Source organism: Falco naumanni, chromosome 9 (genome assembly GCF_017639655.2).
Source record: "Falco naumanni isolate bFalNau1 chromosome 9, bFalNau1.pat, whole genome shotgun sequence".
Lineage (NCBI taxonomy): Eukaryota > Metazoa > Chordata > Aves > Falconiformes > Falconidae > Falco > Falco naumanni.
In genome coordinates, this window is record NC_054062.1 from 23,377,743 (window position 1) to 23,398,210 (window position 20,468).

A 20,468-nucleotide genomic window follows, 5' to 3' on the forward strand; every position below is an offset into this window, starting at 1 on the left:
AGCAGTTGTCACTATGTCTGTTTGCATCCTATATTGGGCAAATAGATTCTCTATTTCTGTAGAACATATAAAATGTGTATTTCTGTATGTTTCAGTGGGAGCAGGATTGAGTTTTCAGTGCCTTATGGTATAAAAATTATAAAAGTAAGCTTATAAAGCAAAAGTAATTAAACCTATATATCACTGGAAAGCGAAGCAGACATGTCTGTCTTCCTGCAGTAATAACTGCAGAGGCTAGAATGCATGGAAAACAGCAGAAGTAACTATAACCAGCTTTCAAAAACAAAAAAAAGAAATTTCTTTCAGGTTCTGTATTAAATACATGAAATGTTGATTTTAAATAGATATGCACTTGTGTATGTACAGATCAATATCTAATCAATATTTAACATTTCGTCCAGATTAGTTTTTAGTTACTGGTTTCCTCCTAGAAGCTAAAAAGCAGAAGTAATACAAGCAGCTTACATCTTCTGCACATTAAGATTCAATCTAACATGAACAGAGTATTCTATATCGTTCTCATACTATACAGATGGTGAGGGGAAGTAAATTAGCCCTTTTGAGCCTCTAAGGAGTAGAATTCCCGTGTTGCTGATTCTCAGAATGTGGTCTGCCAGCATGAGGCATAAATCTTCCTGAATGTCTCCATGACAAACAAGAAAGAGATAGTGGGTCAGCATGCAGAAGAGCATAAATCCAGGGCAATAGAATAGCTGAAGCACAGAGTGCATTCTATAGTGGAAAGTGGCCATATAAGAGAATACGTAATGATATTGCAATATGCTCCATGACTACTGCAGTGGTAAAGCTTAGATGGTTTCCTTGCAGAAAGCTGTGGGAAGCTCATTGTCAATGCTCTTTAATTTTGAGGTTTCATCATAATTCATAGATGAGAGCCTTTTCATTTCTGTATGTAGAAATTGTTCATAAGGAAAATGTAACCAGGCTGCAATTGAAAGAGACACAGTGCTGTGTTAGCTGCTTAATTTGGAGTGTTGGAGACTGGATTTATATTATGCACAGTAAATTCGTAGTAACTGTATAAAGAAACTTATTTTTCATAATAGCGAAGACAAGCAGTTCAGAATACCTCATTATCAAGTCTCTTTTTTTCCACAAAGTTACAGGTTTTGTGGGTAGTTACTTAACAAAAGTGCCTTCTCCAGAATTGCAGACATCATTGACATAGTTTAGCTGCAGTAGAGGACGTTGCTTAGAACTGCTGAGTATGCCCTTCACTTGTATCACTGAAGTATTGATTGCATTTTGCAGGAGGACTGTGTGACATCCTCGTACAGTGAGCTGTTCTTTTGTACTAAAACACTTCTTCAGAACAGTCATATTAAGCAGACTTATTCATGTGTTTTCTCACTCAAGAATGAGGGCAGCAATAGCTCATTTTCTGTCAGTGGCACAACTTGCCCTCTTTTGCAATTGATAAATGACTCTGCATATTTGTGGGATCATTTTAATACATGATCTAAATTCTCATTAAATTCATCACAGCTATTATTAAACAGTGTTTTTCAGCAAACACCCCAAACTGAGTGGAACAATAAACTGTCCTCCCTGTTACAGAAGTGAGCCCCAGGTCAGGGGTGGGACGGGAGGCATTAGGGCAGTGCAATAGTGCTGTACATGCTAAATACATTTGGACAACAAGGTAAAGATGGCTTTAGTGTATAACATGCTAGAATTTAACTCTTCTAATAAAATGTTAAGGGCTTAGATACTGTTTTGCTAGTCGAAAGATAGGTTGAACTTGACCATGTTCCTTTTCTTTCACAGGTGGACATAATATGTGGTGATCACCTGCTAGAACACTACCAGACACTGAGGGAAATTCGTCAAGCCATAGGAGAGAGCGCAGTGCAGGTACATGTGACAGCTGGGGTTAGTTCCATGCTTTCTATTTTAAAGTAGAAACTTCTTTCTTAACCTGTCAGGTATCATAGAATGATAGAATGGTTTAGGTTGGAAGGGGCCTTTAAGATCGTCTAGTTCCACTACTATGGGCAGGGATGCCTTCCACTCAAAGCCCCATCCCACCTGGTTTTGAGCACTTCCAGGGGTGGGGCATCCCCAGCTTCTCTGGGCAGCCTGTTCCAGTGCCTCACCACTCCTAGTGAAGAATTCCTCCCATGTATCTAATCTAAATCTGCCCTCTTTCAGTTTAAAGCCATTACCCCTTGTTCTGTCACTCCATGCCCTTGTAAAAAGTCCCTCCTCCAGCTTTCTTGTCAGCCCCTTTAGGTACTGGAAGGCTGCTCTAAGGTGTCCCCAGAGCCTTCTCCAGGCTGAACAGCCCCAACTCTCTCAGCCTCTCTTCACAGGAGAGGTGCTCCAGCCCTCTGATCATCTTCACAGCCTTCCTTTGGACTTGCTGCAACAGGTCCATGTCCTCCTGATGTTGAGGGCCCTAGAGCTGAACACAGTACCCCAGGTGGAATCTCAAGAGAACAGAGTAGAGGGGGAGAATTACCTCTCTCGATCTGCTGGTTGCGCTTCTTTTGATAGAACCCAAGATATAGTTGGCTTTCTGGGCTATAAGTGTGCATTGCTGGGTCGTGTTGAGCTTCTCGTCCACCAGCACCCCCAAGTCTTTTTCTTCAGGGCTGCTCTGAATTAATTCTCGGCCCAGCCTGTATTTGTGCTGAAGTATAGCACCAACTTGTCTGAAGAAATCACTTAGAAAAATCTCTGCAGCTTATGCAAAATGTTTGTTTATGTTGAAAGTAGAGTTGAGAAGTAGACCATGTGCTGAGAGTGTTCTTGATGGTTTGATGGTGTTCTGGATATGAGATTTTTGTGGTTGGGTTTGGGTTTTTTCCTATTCCAAAACAAGTTGCTATCTTATACCAGCCTTACTTAGCATTCCTTCTTTTCCTCCCTGGCGATTGCATCTCGGCAAGAAATTAAAGGACTGAAGCATCCCAAATAAGGCTAGCCTTGTGACTGCGTTAGGGGAATGACCTTGTTCATAAAAACACAAGCCAAAGATAAAGAGTAATGAATGGAATTAATTTGCTTGATGCATATTATACCAGTCCTGGTCACAGCATGTGTGTATAGCCAACTATTTCTTGTTAGTAACTTACTGTCTTAAGTGCTGCTGGCTCTGCAAATAAGAAAGCATTTTTTTATTTCCTTGGGAATCTTTTCAAACATCTTTATAATGGGAAAGCTCACACCATTTTAGAAGTACAGCAAAAACAATGGAGTAGTCTTCCCAGTGCATAGTAAGATGCAGATGTAAAATCATGACGTATGGTAAACTGTATGTTAATCTAAACTTGGAAGTCTGAAAAGTTAATGTTTAATACAGTGGGAAGAAGTAGGATTTAGATTGCTTTCCAAATAAAATACCAATCTAAGCAGATTGCAGAAGGGCTGAAATAGTAGCAAATTCAGTTCTCTTGGCTCATTTGTGCATACTTGCAGTCTTTTACATTTAATTTTTCTGCTGAGCCCTTTCATGCTGCAAGAGGGCTTCTCTGTTGAGGCAAGAAGTAGAAAGCTAATTTCAAGATATCTTGGACAATGTGTCACCCGTAGTTGATTTGAGTCACTAGGAGGGATCCCACAGTCAGGGCAGTCATTGTGTGGCTCATGCTGGTGTTGGCAGGCATTAAAAATCTTTGAGGCTTGTGGTGTGTTCCATAGTTTCTGTAGTCAAGGGGAATAAATGCCGTACTTGATGTCTTAGCTGTTTATAAAATAATATGAATTAAAAATGAAAAATGTAACTTTACCGACTTTGGGGAGCAGGGCATAGAAACCAGGAGGAAACCAGTACTGGTAACAAACTTACTTCTAAAGTAACAAGTTCCCTGTAAGTAAATAGAGCAATCAACACATAGTGATGGAAGTGCGCTCTACTAAAAGCTTCACTAAATTGCAGGGCGATGATTTATTTCTCAGTCCAGAGGTGTAGTCAGATGTACATGCTTTTAGACTTCATCTTAGCGTGAAAGCTTTTCATGTATCAAAAAAGCTCTTGGGGAAGCACTTTAAGGAAAACTGCATCAGTTTCATTTGTTGTCGGAAATGGATCTGCCTAGTTTAGTGTCTTTCATTTCTTGTCTGAATTGGGTCTGCCTGATTCATGTTTAGTGGCCAAGTACCAGTCAGCAGCTCAACAAAGAGAAACAGTTGTCCTGGGGCACGTTCTCCAGCGAGGTTTCAAGTCTCGTTATTACAAAATCAGTATGCTAGTGATGAATTCTCACAAGCCTGCTCTACTGGGCAAACAGACAGAACAAGATCTTTGCTTATTGTGAAGTCTTGCGCTTTCATAGTCACTTTTGCCAGGAAGTTTGAAAGATCAGGTTCATTCTTAATTTTTCCTCACTTTGTTACAAAACCTCTTAGGGTGCCAAATAGTTACAGTAGAATGTTGCAAATAGACCGCAGTTGCTTCTTTTGTGATATGAAATAATTGTGACATTTTCATGTTTTATAGTCCCATGCTATATTATTTTTCAGAAATGAAGAAGGGGTGCATTTTTAGGATTAAAAAAAACTTGGAAAATGTTTTAGATAGTTATCCAGGATAATAAAAATTGATAGGTCAAGTTCAAAAATAGTAATGCCTGGTTTTTTCACAAAGACCTGAAATTCAATGAGGGGCATGATTATCCTGGCCCAGTGAGACTACAGCTACGGAGGAACATTTGATGGATTTTACATTAAGCTCCAAGGACATCTTGTGCCATCATAACCTTCCAGCCTTTCCAAACCAGTGTTGGAGCTTAGAATGCCCCTAACGGCTCTCACTAGGATGCTGAAACACTTTTCAAAACTGCTGTTGTCATTTACCAGTTTCTAACGTTATTTGTAGGTGCTTCATGCTAAGAAAATAGCTCCAATAGCTACTCTAGGAAATACGAAGTCATTTAAAGGAATAAACATTGGAGTTTTTTACTTAAATGAGTAAAGTCACTGTTGGGAGGAGAAAAATAACTGCTTTTCTGAATTGCATTTTTCATTTGCAGATTCATTCGTGTCAGTAGGTAATTGTTTTTGCTGAGAAAAATTATTTTTAAAATGCAGTTAACTTTCTCTTTGCCAAAGGCATTAATTTTAACATGCATTCTTTGGCAGCATTTGTCTTGGAAGTTTCTTCGAATGCATTGCAGCATATAACATAAGTTATGTGTGATTTATTTTTCTGGACTATAATCACTGTGATGTTTTTTTAGGGGCTTTTACTCCTCCTGGATGGCTCTTAAATGCTCAAGATTGTTTTGTGGAGATTTTTGATGTTGGGGTTTTTGTCCTACTGAATAACGAGGTGTAGTAGTGGCTTAGAGCCTCAGTAAATTTAAGTGTCCTGTAGGTTCAAGCCAGCAGGATTTCAGCTGTTCTGTGTAGCTCTGTGTCTTTCCAGCAGGTATGGGAAGATCAAGTATGATCTGATGGTAAAATATTCCTGACACTGGCTGCATTGTGACCTGTTTGGGTTGTTTTAATTGGAGTAAATAGGCAACTAATTCTAGTGGTTGAATGTAAACAATTAACATGTTAGTTTGACTAGTTGATAAAAGCTAAAAAAAAAAAAAAATCAGGAATAAATCTTGTTTAATCTTGTAGATCTCAAGATATTTTAACATTTCTGAAATTGTGTGGTTGATTGAATCTTTCTAATTAGCTGGAGATAAGATACCGAGTTCTCTTTAAGGCAAAAATGTAAATTTGCTGCACAGAATTTATATAAAAAGTGACTTTGCTTAGTTTTTAAAACAGTGTAAAACTTGTGGAATTTATTGCAAGGAGAGATCAAAGGCACTGATAGAAAAATTTAAAAGGTTCAATTTTGTTACCAAGCATTGAGATCTGCCTGTAATTGAGTTTGATCAAGTAGCTGAGGAAGGACGTTTGTTATTAACTGTATGGGAATATAATTTCTTCCCTGTATTACCTTCCTCCCCTGTGCTGCCCTAATGTAACATGATCCAAGCTGCTAGTTATTTTCATTTGTCTGAAACTGTCCTTCTCAGAGCTCTGCATCACTGATGGATATAATAAGCTCACACATGGGAAAAGCTGAAAAAGGGTAGCTTCCTTTAGGACCTTAGCCCTTGGCACAGAGGTCTTGCAGTTTATAATAGTCTCTTTGTAACTCTCACTTTTGTGTAACCCAATGCTATTGGGTTGGGGTTTTTTGGTTGCCTGAGGTAGGCAGTAAAAGCTGTGATCTAATTTAATTACTGTGACCCTCTAGTACACATCTGCTATGGAAGTGTTTTACTCTTTACTGTGGGGATACTGAATTTGGAAAGTTGCACTTCTTGTTGCTGCTGCTCTTTACAACATCAACAGCTGTATATACTATGATGTTTCAGTCTGTCATTCCCACTCTGAAGTTTATAGCTGGGTGTAACAGGTGGGGTACTTACCATTAAATTTTTTTTAGGTCAGGTTCACAAATACATGGTGAAGAACACTGGAGAGTTTTGCTTTGCTTTTGGGCACGTCTGAGTTAGCCTGATGTGAGATTTGTAATAAGCAGTGAGAGCTCATTCTCTGTTTGGATTTCCTTTTAAGAACAGTATCTAGAGAAAGCAGATGAACATGTAGAAATGTATAGTACTTAAAAAGTAAATAATCACAGACTAAGCAGTGCCAGTACTTGGTTAAGTCTCAGCTTCTCTTTGTACAGAAGGAATTGCAATGGGTTTGGCCTTTGGTTTAACAGGTATATTTCCTGTGTAGATAGATGATTTTTTTAAATGTCCTGCTGTCAAATGTACCACTTGAAAACTCCTTTATCAAAGAATACATTGTAGCATTTTTTCTTTTAAAACTATTCTTTCCTTTAAGAAACTCTGCTACAGACAAAAGTGGTTTTGACTACAGTTCTCACAGAAAGGAAGCTTTAATGTATCTTATTATTTCTAATGAAGTAGCTAACAGGCACAAGGAGTAAGTATACCTTTGTGAAGGTGTAACAATATACGTGCCAAGGGGTTCGTAAGTAACTTTGTAGTACCTGCTCTAACTAACAAGAAGTGAGGACAATCAGATTCTTATCTTCATATTGCAACACCATCATCCCACTTCATGCTAGGTCCTGAGTGAGTTAAAGCTCCTGTCTCTTCCTTTCATCTTTTCAGGACTTTGCAATATATTTCTGGTTATTAATGGATTGTTTTCATTCCTGTCCATCAAAGTTAAGGTTGATTGGCATCTACCCTACGCTACGCCCTCATTTGTTGTCTTAAGCATCCTTTAAATGAAGTGAAGCTGCGTGAGACTCGTGGAGCACATTTGCTCTGAAGCAGTTTATCACCCGTAGATGTAGAGATAAAGAACGTACATATTTCTGTAGCATGAACGTAGTCTCTTCTAGAGGTGTTTTTGTGTGCTGTCCTTCTTTTCCAACATGACCCATCTGGTTGGTTTTGACAGTTCTTATAAAAAAACTGTGATCCACTTTTCTCAGTACCTGCTTTTTAATCCCTTTTTTCAGACCTTCAGTCTTGATCTTGTGACTGACATCACCATGTCCAGAGATTTTGGATTTGATTTCCCTTAGATTTGACTTGTGGTTGCCAAAAGTTTGTACATTCAAAGGCAACTGACCAAGTTTGTAGAAGAAACACTTGATACAAAACTATTTTGACTTAGGGCTCAGGAACTTCCTGAGAGACACTTCTGAATTTGAAAAATTTTATAGGGAGGTAGCACACTTGCCCTTGTCATGTATCTTTTATCTAGAATTTCACTGTGGGGCTAGGTAGCCCTTTGGTCTGCCCTGGTATGGCCATTCTTAGGACTTTACATTTTAATTTTTTTTTTAATTGGCTCATTTTTTGCTGCCATCTTTTCCTGACTTAGAATATTAATCTCCTCTTTAAGTAAATGACAAAATCTGTAGCCAGAAGCAGAGCTTCAGGTCTTACTAAATGAGCAAGTTGGCTGAACTAATCAAAGTACTGCTGTTGCAGATCTGTTCTCCGTTGTTATGAATCTTTTCTTTCACAGTCAAATTTTAAAACTATGATAGCTCTTCCACTGTCGTCGTCTTTTGAAAATAACTGCACTTTTCTTCTTTTTTCCTTCTTTTTTTTTTTTTTTTGGCAAAACAGTAGCTTTATTTCTAGTGGCAACATTTAGCTGTCATACAAAGTTAAATAAACTAATGGTAGAAGAGTAAAATAATTACACACAGCAGCAATTAGGGTGATTTTTTCCTGAAAGAGCTTTGTGACACTAGAGGCAAAATTTTCTGGTTTTCTAATAAGAGGTCATCTTCCAGACAGAACATAGAGGTGTTGATAGGTACAGTCTGAAAAGAATTCCCAAGGCAAGAAAAAGGGCATGTCATGGAGGTGTGGAAAAGCACATTCTGTCTTCTTGAGATCAATTTCTTCATCTTAAATTTCCTCCAATGCAAAATGGCTCAGAGGTGTTTTTTATGAGTAGTTGAAGCTACACCAACCAGTCAAAAGCTTTTTTACAAAGATTACAAATTACAGTTTTGGAAGAGATAGATATATTTCAAATATATTTTAAACACTGTGTTTAGCCTAATATAGTACTTTCTACTGTTACAGTATTATAATACAGAACTTGTAAAGTGGCAACAGGCTTGTTATTCTTTTTTTTTGTGATTGATTTTTTAATTATTTTTCCCATGCTGCTATACCCCATCACACAGAATTATGTAACTTCTCTGAAACATATGTGATCTTATGTCCTGTATGTTAATAGACAAAAACGTCAGAAGCAAAATATCGTATCAGTTGTGATTAATGTAGTTCTCCCTTCAAAAGAAAACTTTTATTAAAGCCAGTCCATATAAATAGGTCTACTGCAACATCAAATTCCCAATAGATCAATGGTGGAAGCAGACTTGAGTGCTAGACCTTTCACCAGCTGTGTGTGAATTAACTGATTTAAGTAAGGCTAAACAGCTGGGAAGTGTCCTGTTTCATAGGTGAAAGGTTTTTCTATTATGTGGAGCAGTCTCAGAAGAGGAGAAACATGACTAAAGGGATTATTATTTTTGTGTAATCCCTTGTATTCATTACTTAATAAATGTGTAGTAGTAGTCTGGGCTTTTCTAGTACAGCTTTTGACAGCATCTTCTAGAACTACTTAAGAGATTACTTTTTTTCTGCCCCACAGTGTCATGTGGAAAGCAGCATGAGTTGTAAACTAGCGTCTGTTCTATGAAGATGAGATAATTCCATTATAACTTCAGAATAAAGCAAAGTACCAGATTTTACTTTCTTTTTCTTTTTAACACCCTTCTCTATCTCAGAAGGGAATGTAATTATTTGCCTTGATATTTCAAAACTGGCATTCACCGTATGAAAGGGACATGGTATATAATGGTGAGTGAGATTGCATCTGAGGTTCTGCCATGCAGTGGCTGTTATACCAGGCGGTGACAGAAAATGCCTCATGGAGAAGGCAAAGTGGTACAATAACACAATTTCTTTCTTTTCTTTCCAGGATGGTTTACTTGTACTGCACTATGGCCTGGTAGTATCTCCACTAACTATAACTTAAAGATTGCTAGAGTATCAGAAGGAAAAAGAATCTGAAGTCATCAAGCTTCTTCACTGCTGTTTTTCACCAAAGAAGGCCATCGTGTTTCCTGTGACAGGAAGCAAGTAAAAGGAACCACCACTAACTGCTCTTTGCTTGTATTTTAACATCTGACACTACCACTGTAAAAAATTACAGTTTCTGTAAGTACAGCTATAGATGTTGCTATGCTATGTGTTACAAATTACTGTCTTCAAATTTCACTCAGCTCAGGGAATTTAAATGCTCAGAGTAGCTGCATTTTTTTTATACTTTCTAAAACCACAGGACTTCACGGGGTGAACAGCCTTTTTTTCCTCTAAGCTATGAGACATTGTTTGCTTTCTAAGTGTCTAGCTAGAACAGTGCTCTCAGGGATGATCTTCAGTGGGTAGTATAAGTTATTCTGGGGAGGAGACAGTCCTTTGCCTAAAAAAAAAAAAAAAAAAAAAAAAGTACTGTGATCATCTGTCTTTGGATGTGATTTGGGGAAAGGAAGGGAACTTTAGAAATGCAGACCAAAACAGGTAGAAAATGACACATTGTAAGCATTTTTTTTGACAAGTAGCATTAAATTTAGTTGTTTTTCTTGAAGAAAGACAACTTTCTTTGCACTGGAAATATATTTGCTGGTAGTTTGGCTTATACCAAATGGTAGATTATGCATCTCTAGTCTTAATGGAGATGAACTGGCTATAAGCTGGTTAAACTATGCATGGGAGAAAAAAAGTAGCACCTCTTTCTACCTGCTTGCTGTATGTAAAATAACCACTGTCAGCCTGATTCTGCTAGCGTGTAAAATCTCTCAACTGACTTGACTGGCAGAACCGTAAGTCTTTTGTATTTTAGCACATATCTTTCTAGCAGCTGTGAAAATGGTAGCTTTTTCCACTCTTTCTAATGTGTACCTAGTGCATTGTAGTGGAGATGAGGGTTGAGTAATGTAATACTTGCCGGTTGCTACCAGTTTCATGGAGAACATTAGGTAACTTTAATCTTAACATACTAAAATACTAGGTTTTGTGACAATTGTAATACTTCGATTGTTGTTCTGTTTAAGATTTCCATGGTTTCTTGTGCAGTATTAAGGACCAGAGCTTTGTGTTTTGTGGTCTTGCTGCATACTAGGTCATCAGTGCAGAGATTCATGAAAGCTACCATTAAGCACCAGGCTCCCTCCCTTCCCTATAGTCAGTGTAGGGAAGGGGAGGACATTCCTTTCTAAAGTGTTTCAGAGCACCTAAGTTAGCTCAAATGCACTTGCTCACTGTCAGCCTAAGAGGACTGGCATCCTTTGTCTAAAGAAACCTTTCATGAATCCTTCCTCAGGTGTTTACCATAAATCTTCAGTTTTGTCTGTGAAGATGGCATCACAAGAAAAAAAACCTCTTGTTTGAAGTAATTCTTGTGATGCTTCTAAAAAATGTAACAATTTCTAGCTACAAATTCCTATTTTACCTTTAAAGTTTGTATAAAAGTAGTGTTTAAAATGCAGCAGAAGATGAGATTATTTTGTAAACACTTTGAGTTGTGTTGATAAGAGATTATATATTGTAACAGTAAAATAAAGTTTATTTTAGCCAATTTAAAATTGAGCTCTCGTATTTCCATGCCGTGCTCCCTATGTCAGCCTCAGAATTATAGCAGTTGACACTGAAGCTGCTGGCTGTGCTCTGGGGTTATTAGAATAACAAATCTCAATTAGGGGGTTGAATGTTCAAGGGTAGTTTAATAGCAGAATCTCCACTGAAGCTAACTGTGGTATTGCTGGCTGGAGTAACATGGAATTTCTGGGACTCTCCTCTTACTGAGGAGTTCAGTGAGAAATAGTCAAGGTGATTTTTCAACACCAATACAGGAAAAATATTCCTATGCAGTTACAGGACCTCTTTTTTTCAAAGCATGCATCTTTTTGTCAGAGCCACCTCTAGATTATTTTTGTTCATGTTTATGGCTGCTGTTATCAAGTCCCCTGTGAACCACATCTTTCTCTGCTGCTCTGACCATCCTGGCTTTATGCAAGGCATCTAGTTTACTTCATACTGCCACTTCCTTTTTCATTATCACTCATGGTTTTGTTTTCTGTGCATAGCTCTGTGTTTAAAAACATTAGCAGTATAGTCACTTCTTACATCTCAAATTCTTCCCTAATCCAGGCTTGAACTTCGTGTCTGCAGAAGGGCTTATTTGCAAAGTTTAACAGCTATATAGAAGCTGATAGTGAATTCAAATTCATGTCATTCTAGGATACTGGTGAGCCTCAAGATGACTATGCTGCCACTGGCTCTGCTGTCAGTGTCAGTTTGTTGGTTTTGTTTGGTTTCAGGGTTTTTTTTCTAAAAAAAGGGCTTCTGGGTATCTTTAAAGAGAGGTTTTCTGTAGGGTAAATCACATGCCAGTTAAAATGCAGAAGGCCAAGACTTCCTACTTGGTTTTTTCAGGGGCTTAACAGATCTTCAATCCTCCTCATTGCCTTTGATGTTTCGGTATGAATGCTGAGTGACCTCTTATTTCCCATTTGTCCACATCTCTCTCTATTTCTGCCTTACCTGCCTTCAGAAAGCATATTCTTAGCTTAATTTTCCTGGTTGAACATCCTGCTAGCTTTCACCTTAAAGCATACCCTGAAGGCACTGATGTTTTATCTGCTCTCCAGTGTCTGCAGTACCCCCTGGGACACATCCGCATGCAGCTGAGGTGACCTTTAGCTGTTGCCAGGGCTGATCTGCAGGCTGTGTGGCTTCCTGCATAAAGATAAATCATTCTGCTTACTTTAAAATATGCCAATCTTCTTTCAGCTCTCCTGCTGCTGTTTTATTTCTGTTGGTCTTCTAATCTTTGCTTTCCTTCAGTCACTTTTGGTCCTCATGATAAAGAGCTTCTGTAACAACAGACCCATCTATGGGATGGCATCTCTGCCCTCACAGGACATGAGACAGCTGCGTGCTCTGGAAGTGCGGCAAGGTGTGCTTGGACTTGGTCATTATTTTACAGATACTATTGTTTCTTCACATGATGAAATAATTCTGGGTTTATTTTCTGGTTACCTACTTAGCAGTGACACAGATCCTAATTAAATACGACTTGTACTGCAGCATAATTCTGAGTTGCTTTACAGATCTGCTAGTTCCCAGGAAGAGGAGATGGCAAGCCCCCGGTATCATGAGTTCTTACAAATGCAGATCAAGCTACAATCAAGCCATGAGCATTGAGTCATGTTGGTTACGTTCTGCCTGTTTTCTTTGTTTGATACAGATTTAATGTAACAAGAAGGTAAGGTCCAAGAGTCTAGTGAAATGGGCAGCTGAGCCCTGTAAATGGAAGGGCACTGTGAAATATCATTTATGTTCTGAGCACCAATATTGCACCCAGCCTTGATCTGCATTGCTACCAGACTGTGGCACACCTGAGCCAGCAGAACCATTAACGCTCATTTGCATAGCTGTGAACAATGAGTTCCCGATTCTACGAAAAAATCATTCAAGCTTGTCCAATACTAGTCTCTGTAGAATTTCTTTTCAGGGTATCATCAGGCATTTATGTGCAATGATTTATGTTAATGCATGTTAACAGTCATTAACATTAAAATTACATCCCTGGCATTTTTTCACTTTTCTTCAGTGGGGAGTATCATTATCATGAAATTCGTGCTCCATGCAAATGGGGGGGGGGGGGGGGGGTCACTCTAGCAGTCGAGAGTGAGCCTATTAACAGACGTTGGAGTTTTTATGTATTCCATCTTTTCCTTTTAAGGGGAGATGGTCAAGTCGTTCACATAAATCTTCTGTTATGCTGCACGCCTAATGCAGTGCACCAGGTACCAGCCTGAATGTTTAGCTGCTTTAAAATATACTTGTTCTGCTGTGATAGATGTTTGCTGAGAGATGTAGAGAATGTTGCAAATAGCACATTCTTAGCACTTTTGCTTTTTATTTGTTTGTTCTACCTCCTTTTTTTTTTCTGTAACCCCAACTAGTTCAGCATGAAGAGAGGCAGCAAGGTGATCGTAAGCTGAATTTTACTCATGTCATCCTTAAGACACCCTTGTTAAATGAGCCAATGGATACTTGCTGAGGTTTCAGAAAGTTGCCATAGATACAGGTTTAATCACTGAACATGTCAAATTTTACTGGTTTTGAGAGATAAATGATTATCCTATGGCAAGTGAAATGCAAAATTGATTGGCTGCCCTGCAGCTGCAACATTCTTGCTGGAGCTGTATCACCTTTTTTGCCAGGACTTTATTTAGTATAACAACAATATATTTGTGTGAAAGCAACAGTGATCTGCAAAAGAAATATTTCCTGAAGTGGAAAAGAGAGCTTGTATTTTCTAGTTGCATGGTAAAATAGTCTATTTGAAAATGAAATCTTAAAATTACTGTTTTCTTTGAAAGGAAACATTAACAGTAGAAAAGTGAGTGGTGGAGACCTGGCGAAGACTGAGGAAAAATGATCTCTCCTGGGAGAGCTGCTTTGGAGCCCTTTTCATGTGTTGCTGGGTGGCATCCAGTCATTCCAAGATAACCACGAGCGCTCAGAGTACACTGTTTGCAGCATGCCTTTATGTAGCTTGTGGTGACAAAGCGGTTATGTTAAATGATGGACCAGTGTGTCCTTTCTTGCATCTACCTGGGACTGAAAGGTGAGAACTCATTAGGTGAGAAGCCCAACACCCTTCACAAGAACCTGCAATCTCCTTTTTCTTCCTCACAGGACATGGGAAAACATTTCACCCATTGGTGGCAATAAAATAGATTGTGTGCCACAACATACAGCACAAGAGTGGTGGTGGTGTTCCTGTGCCTGAGCGGGTAAGCTGAACACGGGGGTGCCTGCATTCTCTTCTCAGCTCTGTCCTTGGCTTGCTGTATGACCTTGAGCAGAGTTCTTCAGTTCTCAGCTCTGTCCATCTAGAGCAATAATTTCTATGAAGTGTGCATGCAAACTCCACGCTACTGCTGGGTATGTGAGGGCGGGCAATGAACAGACTCTACGATCAAGATCCCTTCATGACTGCAGGCATACCAGGACTGGAAACTGTACCTGTTTGCCAAAGCCACCAAGTGTGTGGCGTTTATGAAAACTACTCTTACTTGCTTATCACTTGGCAAAATTTTAAACACCTGGGCTGAAATTTGTTGTGTTGCAGGTTGTACCAGCTGCAAGTGGATTGTGGATTTACTTAGTTATCTGTGGAGAAGTTCAACCAAAAGGATTCAGCGCGTATCATATATACTGTTCATCAGTTCTTGAATTTGATCAGTCACAAGTAGTTGGTGAACAGTTTAAAAAGAATTCTAGGGAGGGGTTTTTTGCTTTCACAGCTAGCTTTGTCTTTTGGTCGCAAATGAGCCCATAATGAAGCTTGCCATGGTATCGAGGCATTCATAACCTCTGCCCTCTGAATGGGTTTTCTGGTGTCTGATAAGGGAAGCTCAACTTTTCAATCAATGAGTGTATTTCACCTAGGCACCTGCTTGCATGAAACTGGGAGGAGTCTGGTATATTTGAGACCTTCAGCTCTTAAATGTGGTTGAAGTCAAGCTGATGAGTACAAAAAATGGCTAGGGAAGGATTTAGGGGGTAAAGGGGACATTCAGTCTTGGTATCATCCTTTAATCCTTACTTACTTAAGAATCTAGCCTGAATATTTTGGCTTGCTTCAAGTACTGCCAGGCATTCTTATTCATACAGCTCTCAGGCCTCTTCACTGGTCTAGGAATTTGCTAATGAGATGCCTTGTGTCTGGTGCTTGGGGGGATTTTTTGCATTTCCATTGAAAATCTGCTTAAAATTAATGATGTTCTAAGCCTCGCTGCAAACTGCGTTTTTCAGTCTGACCTCAGCTTTTCTGAATGACATCTCCAAACAGCTGTTCTTACAGACCACACTCGGGTCTACACATGTATGCCACCTTGGAGAATGACTACATGTGTGTCAGGGTGTTCAGGGCTGCTCTGGGCACGGGGGAGCCAGGAGCTCATGTCTCCTGGGCTCTCTGGGATGCAGGCGGCCAGATGCCCAAAGGCAGAGAAGCTGAGCTGGCCCTACTATGAGAGAAATTGAATTCTGGTGCCTGTGTTGTTCCAGTACTAATGCTCATGGCACCCCAGGAGCTTTGCTCCGATCTACAAGCAGCAAGTGGATGTGTGCCTGGGGCTCCTGGAATTGCACCCAAATTTTTGGGCTATTTCCCTTCCATCTAAGCAGGTATGTCCATGTTTAGTGTGAACAGCGCTTGTTCTTTGCGTTACGGTGGACAGCCGAGCTCAAACAGAGCAGTTGGTTCTGGGCAGCAGAGTGTCTTTGCAGTACATACTGCTTTAACAAGGATATAATCATTTGTCACAGAATGGTGCCTTCCTCTAATTTAGCTGGGTTTTGGGTGAAGACTCCTGCACAAGCTGTAGGAGTGCATATCCCACCGCACCCCCGTCCCCCATACTTGCAGACCCCAGCTCTGTAGCCCTACTTCAGCTGGAATCTACTGGGACAGAACAGAGCTGATGAGCATTCTCTCGCCCCACCCCAAGCAGCGCCCTGTTTGCATGTTATGCTGCATTTGCCAAGTGATCCTTACTTCCACACGCCTGCGAAGACTGGCACGAATGAGCTGGCATGGCTTATGCTATTTTGATATAAACTTGACTTTAAAGTCAGACCCCACAGATGTGGACATTTGATCGTTCAGGTGCATCTGTTCAGCTGCTGGTGTTAGGGCTCTCTGTGTGGGTCGGTCACTGTGGGAAGATGCTCTCTTCTTTGAGGAGGTCTCTGTGCTAAGAGCTGGCAAGGAAGAGATCTGGATGGATCCCGCCAAAGGTGCTGGAAGAGACTTCACTCTGAATTGCCTATTGATTCCTTCTTGCTGAATGACAGGGTTCTTCCCCAGTCTGGAAAAGATGTTTGCATTCCTGCCAAAGGAGACTATTTGGGTGTTTTTCTTTGGCTTACTCTTTAATGAATTCCAGCATCTGGACAAATACCATTAACAAAACTTCTCTGTGTGCAGTGTCTCTCTCTGTTTTTAAGGAACTGTACATCTCAGCACAGACAATTGTTGCAGGAAACTCCAGTGGATCTGACAGACCCTTGGTTCCAGGGTCACAGCAGGAACAAGGCTCTTCCGTCACTGGAAAGCAGCAGGAGCATGACCTAGGCCCATCCTAGCCAACATCCCAGGCTGCCCAGACATCTCTCGTCTCATGTGACAATGAAATGAGCAGAGCCAGGCAGCCCCAAACCACAGCTGCATGGTGCGTGGGCCAGCAATCTCCATCGAGGGGAAAAAACCAACTGGCTAGCTCTCTGGTGGAAGTTTGCATGCCTGTGTGGAGGCTGGAGTTGTCCCCAGCATAAAGATGAAGGCAATGCAGCATCATGGAGAAATGGCCGCTCTCTGCTTCTTCCTGAGCTGATAGAATCATGGAATCATTTAGGTCAGAAAAGACCTTTGAGATCAAGTCCAACCATTAACCCAGGACTGCCAAGTCCACTACTAAACAATGTCACCAAGCACCACACCTACATGTGTTTTAAACACCTCCAGGGATGGCAGTTCCACCACCTCCCCAGGCAGCCTGTTCAAATGCTTGACCACCCTTTCAGTGAAATTTTTTTCATAATATCCAATCTAAGCCTCCCCTGGCATAACTTGAGGCTGTTTCCTCTTGTCCTGTCAGTTGTTTTCTGGGAGAAGAGACTGACCCCCACCCGCCTGCAACCCCCTGTCAGGGAGCTGTAGAGAGCAGCAAGGGCCCCCGTGAGCCTCCTCCTGGCCAGGCTGAACAGCCCCAGTTCCCTCGGCTGTGTGATGATGCTCAGGATGATCTGCTCCATAACCTTCCCCAGCACCGAGGCCAGGCTGACAGGTCTGTAGTTCCCCAAACCCTCCTTCCCACCTTTCTTGTAGATGGGTGTCCCATTGGCTAACCTGCAGTCTGCTGGGACCTCTCTGCGTTGACAGGACTGTAGAGAAATGATGGAGAGTGGCCTGGCCAGCTCCTCCGCCAGCTCCCTCTGTACCCTCGGGTGGGTCCCACCTGGCTCCACAGACTTGTGCGCATCTGAGCACAGCAGCAGGTCAGTAACCACCTCCTCCTGGGCTGTGGGGGCTTCATTCTGCTTCTGCTCCCTGTCTTCCAGCTCAGGGGGCTGAGTACCCTGCAGGTAACTCTTCTTGCTATTAAAGATTGAGGCAAAGAGCATGTTAAGTACCTCAGCCTTTTCCTCATCCTTCGTGGCAAATGTTCCCACCATCCAATAAAGTATATAGGTTGGTCCTCCTTTTGTTTCTAGTCTATTTGTAAAAACAACTTTTGTTATTTTTGTGGCCAGCCTGAGTTCTAACTGGGCTTTCACCTCCCTAACCTTCATCCTACGTAACCTTATGACTTCCCTGTGGTCCTCCAGAGCTGCCTTTCCCAAAGGTGGCAAACTCTCCCTTTCCCCCTGAGCTCCAGCCGAGCGCTGTGCTCAGCCAGGCTGGTCATTAGTGGCGCAGCCCGTGCATGCGGCTGCCTTTTATCTGGGAGGTCGAGGTTCTGCAGTGGTATAAATCTTTAAGCATCTGCAGTGTGACTCTCCTTTCTTCTGGCAGCCTTGGTGTTTAACCCAGTAAGAAAGGTGGGACCACAAAGGAGGCTTTACTGCCCGGTTCCAGCTCAGTGCTCCACTGTGGAAGCCTGGTGCGTATAAGCAGGCAGGTGAAAGGAGTCACCCTGGAGGGGACAGCAATAGAAAAGGAGGCCTGCTTGAAGGTAGCTGGAGGTCAGTGTTGGTAGCGTGCCCAGCCGGGCCTGTCCCTCTCTGCTGTCCTTGTTCTAAAGATGAGGAGTGTGTGGGCACGGGCCTCCCGGAGGGTAAGAAAGTGCCACGTGTCCCCACATGTTCGATGAAGGGTTCAGCCTTCCCACCCCGCAGCAGCAGCCACCTGGCGCCCACAGGCAGGGGGCGCTCCGTGTGCTTCAGTTTGGCACTAAGAAGCCCCTTCTCTGATCCTGCAACCAGAATGGGCTGAGCCCTGGGAAATACCTAGAGCAAGCTGTCCCCAGGGGCTGCATCTGCACTGGGGTGCCAGGGTCCCGTAGCACAGGCGTTGCGGCCAGAAGCTGGCCATGTGTAGCTGGGAGGCTGCTGCAGAGCTGGGGGTGGCCCTGGCCCGCCTTGGGAGCTCTTCCATTGCTGCACAGCACCTGTGGTTGGTCCCCGTCCTTCAGGAAAGCGGTGTGTCCCCCTCCGGCAAGGGGTCTTGCTCATCCTCAGTCATGGGAGAGCATGTGTGGGGCTAGTCAGTCGCTGCTATCAGGGTAATTAAGGCTTGGCATCTCGGATCCTGTAAGATCACAGGAACAGACTGCAGCAGAGGGGCTGTCAAAACTATAAGGTGATCTAAAATCCAGCCTAATTATTTCTGGTGTATCCTAAACACCTGCCTGCTGCCTCTCTACCACTGCTGGAGCTTAACATCATAAGACAGCACCAAAATGCTGCAGAGCTCCAGAGATGCAGGAAACCTCTGGAGGTGGCCCTTGCGAAGCAGCCACGTTCTGAAGCAGCGCCTTGTCCTCCCCCCAGCTCTGCTGCCTTCCTCCACAACTGCAGCTGCTCCACATTGGTATCACCGAAGTAAAATTCATTGCTTCATTGCTAGCATCCAGCTGGCTGAGCCAGCAGGAATCCCGACGGAGGCTTGTGTTGGAGACAAAGAACAGGTCAGTCTGCTTAGACTCTAGGGACAGCAAGCAAGCAGTGCTGGGGGGTATTTGAGGTTCAGAATACATCACATTAGCTGCACAGTCACGTCTGCCTTTTATTCCCCCTATGGTTCGGAAGAACTGCTGTGTGTTTGCATTTCTGAACTGAGAGCTGAGCCGAGAGCTATTTGGAGGTTGGTTGGTCCTTGCTTTATGTGCTGGTGCCCTGGACTTAACTCTGCAGGTGCTGCCCTCCTCCAAGCTCTGCCTGGATGCCCTGAGTCGCTCTGCATTGTGTTTCTGGAGGCTCCTGGTGGGATTCATGGCCCCAGCTGTGCCCTGAGCCCCCTCCCCTGCCTCCAAAAAGTGCCCTTTGCCTTGCCCGCCTGCAGGACTGCTCCTGAGGGCTGCGTCACCCCACAGTGAGCAGCTCACCACGACATTGTCACTGAGGTCATCGCTGTGGCCAGGTTGAGGGAAGTGGCTGCACTACTCCTGGCCTGCAACGCTAGCAGAGAAGCCTGTGATGGTTCACACCGTGTCCCTGGGGCTCCGATGCAGGCTGCCATGGCGTGGCATGACGAGACAGGAATAGGAAGGCAATAGGACAGCGTACCGCCGGCAGGGCCGCCCAGTGGGAAGCCTGCCCGTGCCCTTTCCGCACCCCGCTGCCCTCCCGTTTGCCCCTCTACAGGCACACCTCGGGCAGAGCATGGGCATCTTCCAAATGTAAGCCAGCACCGGTGATGCCAGCTCTGTGGGCACCTTTGCTGGGTTTACTTGGGAGGTGGGTACGCCTTCACTTCTTCCATCTGCTATCGGGTACATTGCTTTATTTTCACTTGTGAAGGCAAAGAGGCTATTTTTAACCCCTGGGCGTGCAGACAGGGTGCAGCAGAAATGGCAGGTGTCTTGGGACAGAACTGTCAGGGGGGTGATGCAAATCAAAGTCTCAGAGTCCATTTTCTGGGCAAATGATACACTCGGCTGTGGGAGACCTGGTTCCCCCAGCCAGCTGGCCATGAACTCCTCTACAAAGCAGGGCCACCACAACAGGCACCTGGGGGTGAGACCCAGACACGCTCCACTGCCGTTGGTGGGACCAGCCTTGCCTTGCGGCCCCAGCAGCAGAGTTTGGCAGGTGCACCCCAACACCAAGCCCTTTGCAGGGGACCAGAGGGACTGTTGGGGACCGAACTGCCTGCAGGATGTGTTCCCGAGGTGAAGCAGCAGC

General features: G+C 42.7%; 1 protein-coding gene across 1 annotated transcript in view; it reads left to right on the forward strand.

The window, feature by feature from the left end:
* PCGF6 (polycomb group ring finger 6) overlaps window positions 1-11,128 on the forward strand; it is a 28,427-nt gene extending 17,299 nt beyond the window's left edge. The window contains exons 9-10 of the mRNA XM_040606491.1: window positions 1,789-1,875; window positions 9,463-11,128. Coding sequence (XP_040462425.1) covers window positions 1,789-1,875; window positions 9,463-9,519 — 144 coding nt within the window. The 3' untranslated portion in view covers window positions 9,520-11,128. The remainder of the gene's footprint in view (window positions 1-1,788; window positions 1,876-9,462) is intronic.
* Window positions 11,129-20,468: the final 9,340 nt, after the last annotated feature.